Below are 12150 nucleotides of genomic sequence, written 5' to 3'. Positions count from 1 at the left end.
GTAATAAAAATAATAAAATGAGATAAGAAACTTAATACAAATTATAGTACTAGTAATAACAAATATTTTATAAAATAACAATGAAAAAAATAATAATAAATATTATAATATGGTTATATACATAGTAATATATCACATGAAAACACAAAAAAATTGAAGTAACCTCATTATTGGAACATTTTCTTGGCCACTGTTAAAATCAGTTCTACTGCATAATGCTCCAATTTTTGCAAGTGCTTCCCATGTTAATGACTCTAGTTGCTGACTAAAACTTGATTGATTTTCTGAAGTGTTTAGTTCAACAGTTTGAAGGTCAAACCAAACATGAGAAACAGTCATTCTATTTTGTGTTAAAGTTCCTGTTTTATCACACAATATTACTGATGTACTCCCAAGGGTTTCAACAGCTTGCAAATGTCTCACTAAGCAATTCTTTTTAGCCATTTTTTTTGCTGTTAAACTTAGACAAACCTTACAAAAAAAAATTAAATATCAGTAATGGCCAAATTAAAAAATAATTTAAATAAAAAGACATTTAAATACTGTTACAATAATAAATTTACTGTGACAGTGCAGAGAAGGCCTTCTGGAACATTTGATACAATAATAGCAATAAGATACACAATGGACTGGACCCAATTGTAACCCATGCTCATATAAAGGATGAAAAAGAGTACACCAAAAAATACAGCAACAACAGTGATAATTTTGATAAAATGCTCTATTTCAATAGCAAGTGGTGTTTTTCCATGATGTAACCTTGATGCAAGATCCACAATATGACCCATAACTGTGTTTTTACCAACTTTAACAACAATACCAATTCCAGATCCCTCAACCACGTTAGTTGGGAAAAAACCTAGATTTTTGGTCTCAATAGGATTGACAGAAGTGCAGAGAATACTCCGAGATTGAGGCTCTGATTCCCCTGTCAATGAAGAGTTGTCAACCTAAATATGAATATATTGTGCTATTATACTTTTTACTGCATTTACTGTTGAGAGTTGGTAACTAGGTATTATACATAAGTGCGGTTATGTGGAATGCATTATAAAAACAAGAAACATAATGGTTTAAATCAGAATAAAGTATGTTTGTTTTAGATTTGGGTTAACAATTTTTTTATTTGTTAATTAGTCTTAAAATATATAAATGAAAATTATAATTGTTATATTTTTACAATAGGGAACATAACGCTTACCTTATGGTATTTTTTTAATGAGATTTGTAATAAGATATGCTTTAGAAAGACAAAAGAATTATCAAATAATATTAAAGTAATAATACAAAATTATGATGCAAGTGTAAGAACATTCCTCTTTATAATTTTTGACAACTTTTATATCATGAAAAGCATCATATTGTAAGTCTTTTATGGTTTTCAAAAAAAAGAAATATTTAAATGAGATTTTTTTGAAAATGTGGTTATTTGAATTTGACAAAACGCTTAAAATGACTCTTCCTAAACTTTATCTTTTACTATGAATTTTTATTTGAATTAAAAAAAAAAGTTAAGAGAAATATGTAATCTAAGCAAAAAAAGTTTTTTTTTTGGTACTGGAAAGAAAAATTTACATTAAAAAAATTACATTTTACAAAATTACCTTCATTCCTTTAGATTCAACAATACGAACATCAGCAGGGATCCTATCTCCACTTTTCAAAAAAACAACATCTCCCACCACACATTGACTAGGATTTATAGCTATTTTTGATCCATCACGCAATACAATGGCTTCTTGAGGAATAAGTTTTTTAAAGCTCTCCATAATCTTTAAACTCTTTGCTTCCTAAATTTTATATTACTAACTTTTTTACCAAATGATTAGATAAAAAATTAAAAGTTATTAACATTTCGTATAATAATAGTAATAATTTTTTCTCCGATACCAAGGGTGTGTGTGTATATATATATATATATATATATATATATATATATATATATATATATATATATATATATATATATATATATATATATATATATATATATGCATAGATATATTTTTATATTAACAAAAAAAAAGAAACTAAATCGACTAAAAGTCAACTAGTGGAAATTATCAAAATAAGTCAACTTTAAAAAATTTAATAGTCAATATAATCGGACATCCTACAAATAAATTAAATGTTGATTTAGTTGAGTAAAAATCTTAAAGTCTATATATATTTTCAATTTAACTTTTAAATTGATTTAACTTTCAATTTTTAATTTTGGTTTGTTCATTTCATAAAATTAACATAAAGGGGAAGGTTAGTAAGTTGAGAATTTTAACAGTGTATCATTTTTTGCAGCCAAAATATTATAATATTTATATGTATTTTTGCAAATTTTCATAACTTAGTCTTTCCTCTTAAAGAATATAAATGAATACTTCATTAAAAGAAAGTCTTAATACTAAAAATTGCGTTATTTCCAACACACCCAATCATTTCATCTTAGGAAATTAGTTTCTTTAGATGAACTTTTTTAATGGAACTTGAAAAACCTCAAAACAACAAAAAACTAATCACAAAAATTTTTTTAAATAAAATTGTATTAACCATTAAAAAAAAAAAATCTTTCCTATTTCTAAAAAAGTTTGCAATACTATATTTTTAAAAAAACTTTTGCTCTTGAAATACCAAAATAAAGCTCCGTGGAGAGTAACTCTAAGAAAACGCACTTTTCTTAAAAAAAAGCCTTATTTGGAAAGCTCACGAAACCAAATAATACCATTTATAAAAAAAAAGATTTTAACTAAATACCCTTTTATTACTAATATTCTTCTTCTCAATCGAAACCAAATTGAGAAAATTTTATTTGAGTATATATTTAATGAATATTAATTTTATCTTTTATTATTATTGCTATTTTTATATTTCTGGATTTATAAAACTATTATTACTTTTATTTTATAATGTCTTTTTTAACTCTTCTAATATTAATATTATCATTAATTTACATTTGCTTTGTAAACCTTATTAATATTATTTATAATAATAGTGATAGTTATTTAATTGTAGTAATAGTTTTATGGTTATTTTCCTAATTTTTGCAATTGTTATGTTTATTTTAATAATTTCTGTCATGTTATAAACTTTACTATAATTATTTTTACCATAGTTTTTATCATTAGTTATAATTTTTAGTAAAGTTATCATGATATAATTACTATTTGTAATGTTTTTTTATTCACATTATTATTAATATTATTATTATTTTTTTTATTATATTATTATTGCAATTATTAATATTATCTTTATTAATTAGTGCTTTATTTTCCTTTCTTTCCTTTTTTCTTTTTTTTCCTCTTTATTTTATTTTAAATCCTTTCTATGTTTTATTTATAGTTGTTTTTTTTTGTTTTGCTTTTTTTTTAGGTGTCACTCCACTGACTAGTTTTTAACTATATGAGTAACACCTAACCTTATTTATGTGAGTTTATAAAATATTATTGTTAATTTTCGTATTTTATGGTTAAATAAATGGATTTTATTTATTTTTATCTTAATAAAAAATTAATAAAAATTTCCTATAGATTAGTTTATTATTTACCTGCCTACTTTTTTTAGAAAGGTTACTTCATCTGAATAAAGAAATGACCACCTGTGTATATATATATATATATGTATATATATATATATATATATATATATATATATATATATATATATATATATATATATATATATATATATATATATATATATATTTTATGTAAAATTTAAGTGATCTTTAATAGTATGTGTAATAATATTATAAGCATTAAAACATCATATACAGTATCATACTATTTATTTATTTATTTTTTTACGTGATATTTTGGGTTATATAGTGAGAGACATTATCAAACTAATAAAACAGTAAAAAAACCATTTAAAAAAATTATAATGAACATAGCAAAATGATGTTATTGCAACATCAGATATTCAACATTTTTTAATTTTACAAAAAGTGGTTTCCAACGATGAGTTATCACCGAATTGCCATTGTCACAAAAACGTTTTCTTTAGATTTTGAACACAGCACACTTATTTTAATGGCCTCTCAAGATTTTCTTGTGTAGTTGTTTGAAATAACAGCAAGTATTTTAGGGTTCTCCCAGTTTATTTTACTTTTACAATGTTGATAATGTTCTACTATTCCAGATATATCCCAGTTGCCTTTTGTAACATTATTTTTTTGTTCTTAAATTTGTGTGGAAATCTTTTTTCTTGTTTCACCAATATAACGTGCACCACATGTGTAATCAAGTTGGTACACTCCTGGATGACTATTTGGAGGCAGTTTAGACTTATTATGGCAAAGCATATTGATCAAGGGATAACCAAAATGTTTTAATGCATCTCATTTTATTGACTTTTTTAATGTATCTGATTCATCTTCGTTTGTATCAACAGCCAAAGAATGATTTATTGATGATGAAGTTAAAGTGTCATTTGATGTTATTAATTTATACCCATCAGTGCCACTTGATAAAGCAACTGTTACAACTATTGATATGCTAAACAAAGATAGAGACGATCTAATACAACAAACTAAATTTTTTTTAGTAAACATTCATAGACTAATTGATCTCTATATTAGAGTTATTTTTTATAGGAAGATATATTTAAGATATATTTTAAAAAACTCTGGTCCAATAGGTCTATCCATAATGGTCATCATGTTCGAAGCATATTTACAACATTGAATCTTATGCTATTCAACAGGTTTAAAACGCCTATACTACACCAAAAACTCATAAACATTATGTTGGTGATAGCCATGCTTGATTTACCAATATTTTTTTTAAACACTTTAAAGCTCACAAAATAAATCTATCCAATATACATGCAAATACAAAAATGCTCAACACCAATTAAATTTTTTTGATATTTGTTTTTCAAACAATCACTCCCTTCACGAATATGAGTTTTCAATACACCGTAAAGATGCAATTACAAACATACTTATAAAACCAAAATCATCTATTTCACCGAGCATTGCAGTTGGTATTTTTAAAGGCTTTTAGATCATACAAAATTTGTTCAGAACATAACATCCAAGATGAAATCATTTATCCTATTAAGATTTTTACTGAAAATGAAAATTCCTATAACGATATTTAGATATTGCCAAGAGTTATAAATACTCCACAAATCCATCTTATTCACAAAAAATGATACCAAAAATCTAGTTATTTTACCATGGGTCCCAAAATTAATCCTTGTTCTTAGAAGAGAATTTTGTAAAGTTGGCGTTAAAACAGTCTTCCATTTTGGTAATACCTTGATCAATATACTTTACCATAATAAGTCTAAACTGCCTCCAAATAGTCATCCAGGAGTGTACCAACTTAATTACACATGTGGTGCATGTTATATTGGTAAAACAAGAAAAAAACTTCCACACGAATTCAAGAACATAAAAATAATGTTACAAAAGCCAACTGGGATACGTCTGGAATAGTAGAACATTCTCAACATTGTAATAGTAAAATAAACTGGGAAGACTCTAAATTGCTTGCTGTTATTTCAAACAACTACACAAGAAAATTTTGAGATGTGCAATGTGCAAAATGTAAAGAAGTTTTAAATTGTAACAAAATCTAAAAGAAACATTTTAAATTAAGACAATAGCAATTTGGTGATGACTTACCATTGGAAACTACTTTTTGTGAACTTAAAAATGTGGAATATCTGACTTTGCAATGACATTTTGTTACATTCATTATGATTTTTTTAAATGGTTTTTTTACGGTTTTATTAGTTTGATAAAGGCTCTCACTATATGAGCCAAAATATCACACAAAAAAAGAAATAAATAGTATGATATGTATAAGACATTTTAATGCTTATAATATATATATATACATACATATATATATATATATATATATATATATATATATATATATATATATATATATATATATATATATATATATATATATATATATATATATATATATACACATACACTGGCTTGCGATATTATTAGGCTTAAAAAGAAAAAAACAAATTTATGTCGTAAATATGATATTCGTGGAAAATTTTTTATTATTTAAGGTCATTTTACTATGCACACCCATTGGCAGAGGAAAAAAATTACTCTGACAAGCTCCAGAAAAACTTTCCTTATCTCAAAACTATAAAAACAGAAATCATCCATCACTGTCCGTGGAAGAAATTTCATTTTTAAATTTTTGCTTTATAAAAAACAGCAAATGAAAGCATTAAAAGTTTTGAGCATTTTTACAGCAGCAGTAACCGTAAAAAATAAATTTTCAAATTGCAAACCATTAAAAACATATAATCTGGTTAGAGAAACTAATTAGAATCTAAAACTGCAAATAATTTCATTTTTACTACATCTGAGAATGACCAATTGTTAATGATTTACATTGCTCTTTTGTTACGTTAACTTAAGATATTCAGTATAAAATTTTGCGATCATTAATTGAATATTGTTTGTAACTTCCATGCTGTAAGTTAACCAAGATTAAAAAATAATTTTTAATTTTGAATCTAAATAATTTTTACCAAATCTAGGAAACAGCAATTGTCATTTTTAAATTTATGCTGTTATTCAAATTTTGAATTGTGTACTTAAAAATTTTAGTATAAAAAAATTTTAGTATTGTTATAGAAAAAAAGAATAGTTCCTTCAGTTTCTAAACCTAAATTAAATTAAAAGAATGCCAAATCAAGCCAAATAACACAATGACTGCCGAAAAACCGTCTGTTTTCCCTGCATGAGAAAGAGCTCAAGGTATTGTGTTATTTTTTCTTTTTTCCTTAATATATTGATTTATTTATAAAACATTTATTTCTTCATTTGAATATTTAACATAAAATTCTTTTGATATACATTATCTGATGAGCTTTATGTAATGTTTTCAGAGTTCTCACAAAATCTGAAAAATGACGGATGATGTGTTGAGCATACTTTCATCAAGTCTTGATTTTGCTGACAACAGAGTGCATTTTTGACTATGCGATACTTGCTGAATCACCATAGGAAAGAAGAAGAATGGAGTAGAAGTCAATTTACCACCTCTTTTTGACTTCACATCTGTCAAAGTTCAACCTTCAACAAGAGACAACAACTGTGACTGCCTAATCTGCCAGATTGGTCGAGTGAAAGTTTTTGAAAAGCACCCAATTGAAGATTAAGAAAAATTGGAAACAGGCCAAACTCAAAGAAGATGCTCAGACTGCCCTCCATTATTGGAAAAGGCATCTCACACAACTGTAACACATTCACATTTCGAGAAAATATGAGACAACTAGCCATCACGGATTCTAAAGTCTCTGAGCAAACTGCATCCACTATTGTTGCAGCCAAAGAATCCTATCCACATGGGACAATCAGACTGTCACATGCAGGTGGTAGTCGCCCCCTTCCATTAACTAAAGGTATTTTAAGTATCTTTCAATTAGTGAAACATAAAATAGACTTTTAGTAAAGTCAACTGAGTAAGACAGTTGCTTTTTGCTAGAGTTAAAAATTTTAATGGCATTACTATGAAAGTAATACAATCAAGACAATAGTGTGATCTAATGATAACTTTCAGATTCATCAAGAGCAAAAAGACTCTTTAGTGATGGTCCTATCTTGAGCACTCAGAATCTTGTGCAAGTGCAAGTCAACACAGGCCTGTCAAACACAAAAATGAAGAAGCTTGCTTCAACCATCCATCACGTGTCCAAGGGTCAGATTTCGGGGCCTAACTTCCATGAAAAATTTTGTGATGCAAGAAAATAACTCAAAGATCATTTCATCCAAACAAAAATTGAGGTCAGTAATGATAAGTTGCAGAAACGCCAACAAATTGTTCTACATTGCAAAGATCTTGCAGATCTCCTCAATGATGTTCTGTTGAAAAGACAAATCTATTCATCATACATTGTAAAGCTTGGCCTTAATGGTGGTGATGGTTTCTTGAAAGTAAGTTTAGGTATTCAAAAGGCAGAGCAGAGCATGGAGGCAGGGTCACCACCAAGCAAGAAAACTTTAGCGTCAAGAAGCAACTGCTTGTTGCAATTGCTGAGGATGTGCCTGAAAATATTCAAAAGATCTTCAATCTTCTTAGAATCGAGAAAGTTGACCTCCTTCTCTCAACAGATTTGAAGTTAGCCAATATTGTTTTTGGCCTTCAGTCACATGCCAGCTCTCACCCTTACACATGATGTGATGCCTTTCACAAGAATTTAGCCCAATGTGGCACTCCTCGAACATTTGACTCTTTAAGACGATGCTTTGAGGATTTCAATGCAAGTGGTCAGGATTTGAAGAAAGCTAAGCTATTCAAAAATGTTATCAACATGCCACTTCTAAATGTACCAGACAGCACACTTGTCTTGGACGTCATTCCACCAATGGAACTCCACTTACTTCTGGGTGTTGTAAACCATCTTTACAACATTCTAAGGGAGTCTTGGCCAAAAGTCTCAGCATGGCAAATAATCTACATACCAAACCACAGCTTTTTCATGGTGGCAGTTTGCTGGCAATGAATGCAGGAAAATGCTGAAGAATGTAAATCTTCTTCAGAGAAAGGCAGAACAAGATTGCGCATTTGAAATTTTTAAAATAACTGAAACACTGCAAAAATTTGATTCTGTGGTTTCTGGATGCTTTGGAAACAAATTGGAACCTGACTATGTAGAAAGAATTGAGGAATTTCACACTGCATACTTATCTCTGACAAGAGGAAGCATCACTCCAAACGCATCATGCAAAATTTTTTCACGTGAAAGCGTTCATTGAAAAACAAAGGGAACCACTAGGAAAATACAGTGAGCAGGCATTATAGGCTTTGCACCACAACTTCAAATTACACTGGAATAGATACAAAATGCCTATTGATCACCCTGAGTATGGGAAGTGGCTGCAAACCTGTCTGGTTGACTACAACAGCAAAAGCTTGTAAGGAAGAGAAAAGTATGAAACTAGAAAATAGTCCACATTTTCTGATAAAATACATAATAATATATAATAATACTTCAATGAGAAAAACTGCTTTTTTCACTCTTGGATAACTTGTTGAGTAAAAGCTGTTGTTCTCAACCATAGCTTAAGGATCATTGATGAAACTATCAAAGATGCAATTTTCCATTGTAGTTTCTTCTGATTTTGCAGATTATTTTATAGCAACTATTGAATATCTTTTGTTTTAGAAAAAAATAGTATTTAAAAACTTGATTTATTATATAATCTTTTGTAATTTTTTGTTAAACAGTTACCTTTTGTGTTTTTTATGCCAATCTAGAATAAAGAATATTTATAATACTGTAAAAATGCCAAAAAATATTGAATGCTGTCATTTTCAATTTTTTAAGAACAAGAAAAATTTTAAATGCACTTTTCTTCTGCGGATGGTGATAGATGATTTCAGTTTTTATTGTTTTAAGATCAGGAAAGTGTCAAAATTGCTCCCACCAAAGGGTTTTTCTGGAGCTTGCCAGAGTAATTTTCTTCTTCTACCAATGGGTGTGTATGGATAATTAAAAATCAATGTTTATTAAAAAACAAATACAGATATTTAATAGGTAAAAATGGAAAATAATTTTAAAAAATCCGTAACGAGTTAAACAGCCAATATTTTGTATGATATCCCTTTACTGTAATTATGCTTTGTATGCGTTATGACATATTCAAAGTACACTTTTTAACCATTGTTTGCAGCTCTTCACTGTGGTTCCTACACATATTTAAGCTTTTCAATCAACTCCTGCTTTATTGTTATTATGCTTTTAACCATTTCCTGTTTGAGCATACCCCATACATTTTCAATTGGATTAAAATCCAAAGAATTTCTGGGCCAATCCAAGACATCAATGCTTTTTACTTTCAAAAACTTTGTAATGGTTTTAAATGTATTTTTATGCCTGATGGGGCATGGTGCTCCATCAGGCATAAAAATACATTTTTCTTCATTTAGGAAACATTGTGCCAATTGTGGTATTAGCCAATCATTAAGAACTTTTTCATACTGATCTCGCCTCATTGTCCCTTTTACTATATGCAGCCTTCCAGTACCTTGAAAAGTAAATTAACCACCACACCATGACAGATGTAGGATGATTTACCGTTGGCACAATGCAATCTGAGTAAAATTTTTCACCCACTCTTCTCCTAACAAAACTAGATTTGCCACTCATGACTTGAAAAATACTCTCATTTGAAAAATAAACCTAAAACACATACGAATAGTTTAAAAAGATACCAAAAATTAGATAAACCTTACAATAAAAATTTTTTATTCAGCATTACTTTTATCCACTGATCCTCCGTGAAGTTTTTATATTTTTTTGCTCAGTTTAAAATTTTTTTTTCACTATAATGGGTGTCAACTTTGGTTTACGTGTTGGCGTGTTAAACAAAATTCTTTAAGAGGTTTCTTGACTATATATAAAATATATATGTATATATATATATATATATATATATATATATATATATATATATATATATATATATATATGTATATATATATATATAAACTAAAAATGTTCTTAAAACTGTCCCTGCATGCTCTAAAAACTTTTATTTATGTAGCTTTTTCCCTCACTTCGACCCTTTGATACTCTCTCCTGTTTTCATGTTTTCCTGACTTTCCTATGACTTTAAGTCTTCACTCAACATTTTCCTTGTCCTTGAACTAATTGTTCTCTAGTAATTTATAACTTAATATTGATTGCTTGCAGCCTTGTTGATACTAAAAAATAGCTCATATCTGCAGCCTTTATCGTTATTCTGAAGTATGTCTTGTGTTAATATGCACAAATTAAAAATGGATTTTTTTTTATCTGCGCAGGCGAACTATTTTAGAAAAGCGTTATTTAAACCTGTTAATTTGAGCATATGTAATTTATCATAAAATTTTTTGTGAGTTTTAGTTGTAAGCAAGTAAAAAGAGCAATGATTTGATTTAAAACTACGTCGAAAGTAATACTTTTATAGCATTAAGTATTTTTTTATGTGCAAAGTTTAGCAAATACTATAAATCAAAAATTAAAACATCAAAAAAACCTTTTAATTAACTGGCTGATAAAAACAGTTGACCCTCAAATCTTTGTGTTAACCAGTCAAGTTAATCACCTACCTTTATTTAACTATTTTGTGCACTGATATATATACACATTTTTCATAAGAATTTTGCTTTTTCTATAAATCATGCTAAAGTTAAAGTTACTTTTATCTATTTTTCCAAAGGCCATCCAGTTCTCTCTTTACTCCACCTTAATATTGTGAGCTGATCTCTGACCATCAGAAAGGATTTTTAAACAGTGTTATGTCTTTTCTTTGTAAAATGATTTGAACAGTATTTCAAGTTGTTTAGGATTTAATTATAAATTTAATTAAAAAATTAATTTGCTCTACTTATATAATATTTTTTAATAAACTAAAATGTAATATTTTGAAAAATCGTTTAGGATTTAAAACCAAACTTATGCATATCAATTTTGAAATTCAAATGGCATAAATTTATTATTTAATAACAAAACTTTTTCTCAAATAAATAAAACTTAACTTAAATTTAAGTACTTCTATTAATGTTGATTAATATATAAAGCGGTGGCCAAAAATTAAAGACCACTCTTCTTTTTTTCAAAATTTATTTTTAACCTTAGTACAATTTTATTTTGGAAAAAGGTATCAAAAAAAGAAAAACATTTTTAGAAAGAATTTTTATTGTATTTTATATTTATCATAAAAGAATTTATAATTTTTTTAGAAAATAATGTTAAAAAATTAAAAAACTGACTAGTAAAAAATATAAATGGGAAAAAAATTGGACAAAACTTTAAGACCAGTTTCAAAAATATTTCAAAAAGCAATAAAAAAATAATTTAGAAACGTGTTGTTCCTTCATTTGTTTTCAAACACTCTTGGACTCGTTCTGGCATTGAATTCATTAAAGTTTTGATTACTTCATCAGACACATTTTTCAAATGATGAGAGAAGAATTCAAATCTTCCAAATTGTAAAGTTGTTCTTTACCAAGCTTGCGATCAAGCCACGACCATAAATTCTCTATTGGATTCAAGTCTGGACTATTGGCAGGCCATGAAAAGCACTTGAATTTTATTAGAATTGAACCAATCGCTAACAAGATGCGCTTTATAACACGGCGCATTATTTTGCTGGAAAATAAATCCATCTTGCAACTGCCATAA

The 12150-nt window shown here is 27.5% G+C and overlaps 1 protein-coding gene across 2 annotated transcripts in view; it reads right to left on the bottom strand.

The window, feature by feature from the left end:
* LOC100213157 (sodium/potassium-transporting ATPase subunit alpha-like) overlaps nucleotides 1-12150 on the bottom strand; it is a 156692-nt gene that overhangs the window by 86354 nt on the left and 58188 nt on the right. For both annotated transcript variants that reach the window (XR_010637673.1, XM_065793712.1), the window contains exons 4-6: nucleotides 1605-1790; nucleotides 564-950; nucleotides 164-471 (exon numbers count right to left, since the gene is read on the bottom strand). Coding sequence is in view for 1 of the 2 variants with exons in the window: in XM_065793712.1 (XP_065649784.1) it covers nucleotides 164-471; nucleotides 564-950; nucleotides 1605-1790 (881 nt within the window). In the remaining variant the exon portion in view is untranslated. The remainder of the gene's footprint in view (nucleotides 1-163; nucleotides 472-563; nucleotides 951-1604; nucleotides 1791-12150) is intronic.

The sequence above is a fragment of the Hydra vulgaris genome, chromosome 03 (assembly GCF_038396675.1).
Source record: "Hydra vulgaris chromosome 03, alternate assembly HydraT2T_AEP".
Lineage (NCBI taxonomy): Eukaryota > Metazoa > Cnidaria > Hydrozoa > Anthoathecata > Hydridae > Hydra > Hydra vulgaris.
Note: the sequence above shows the minus strand (reverse complement) of the source record. Positions and strands in the feature narration are given on the sequence as shown.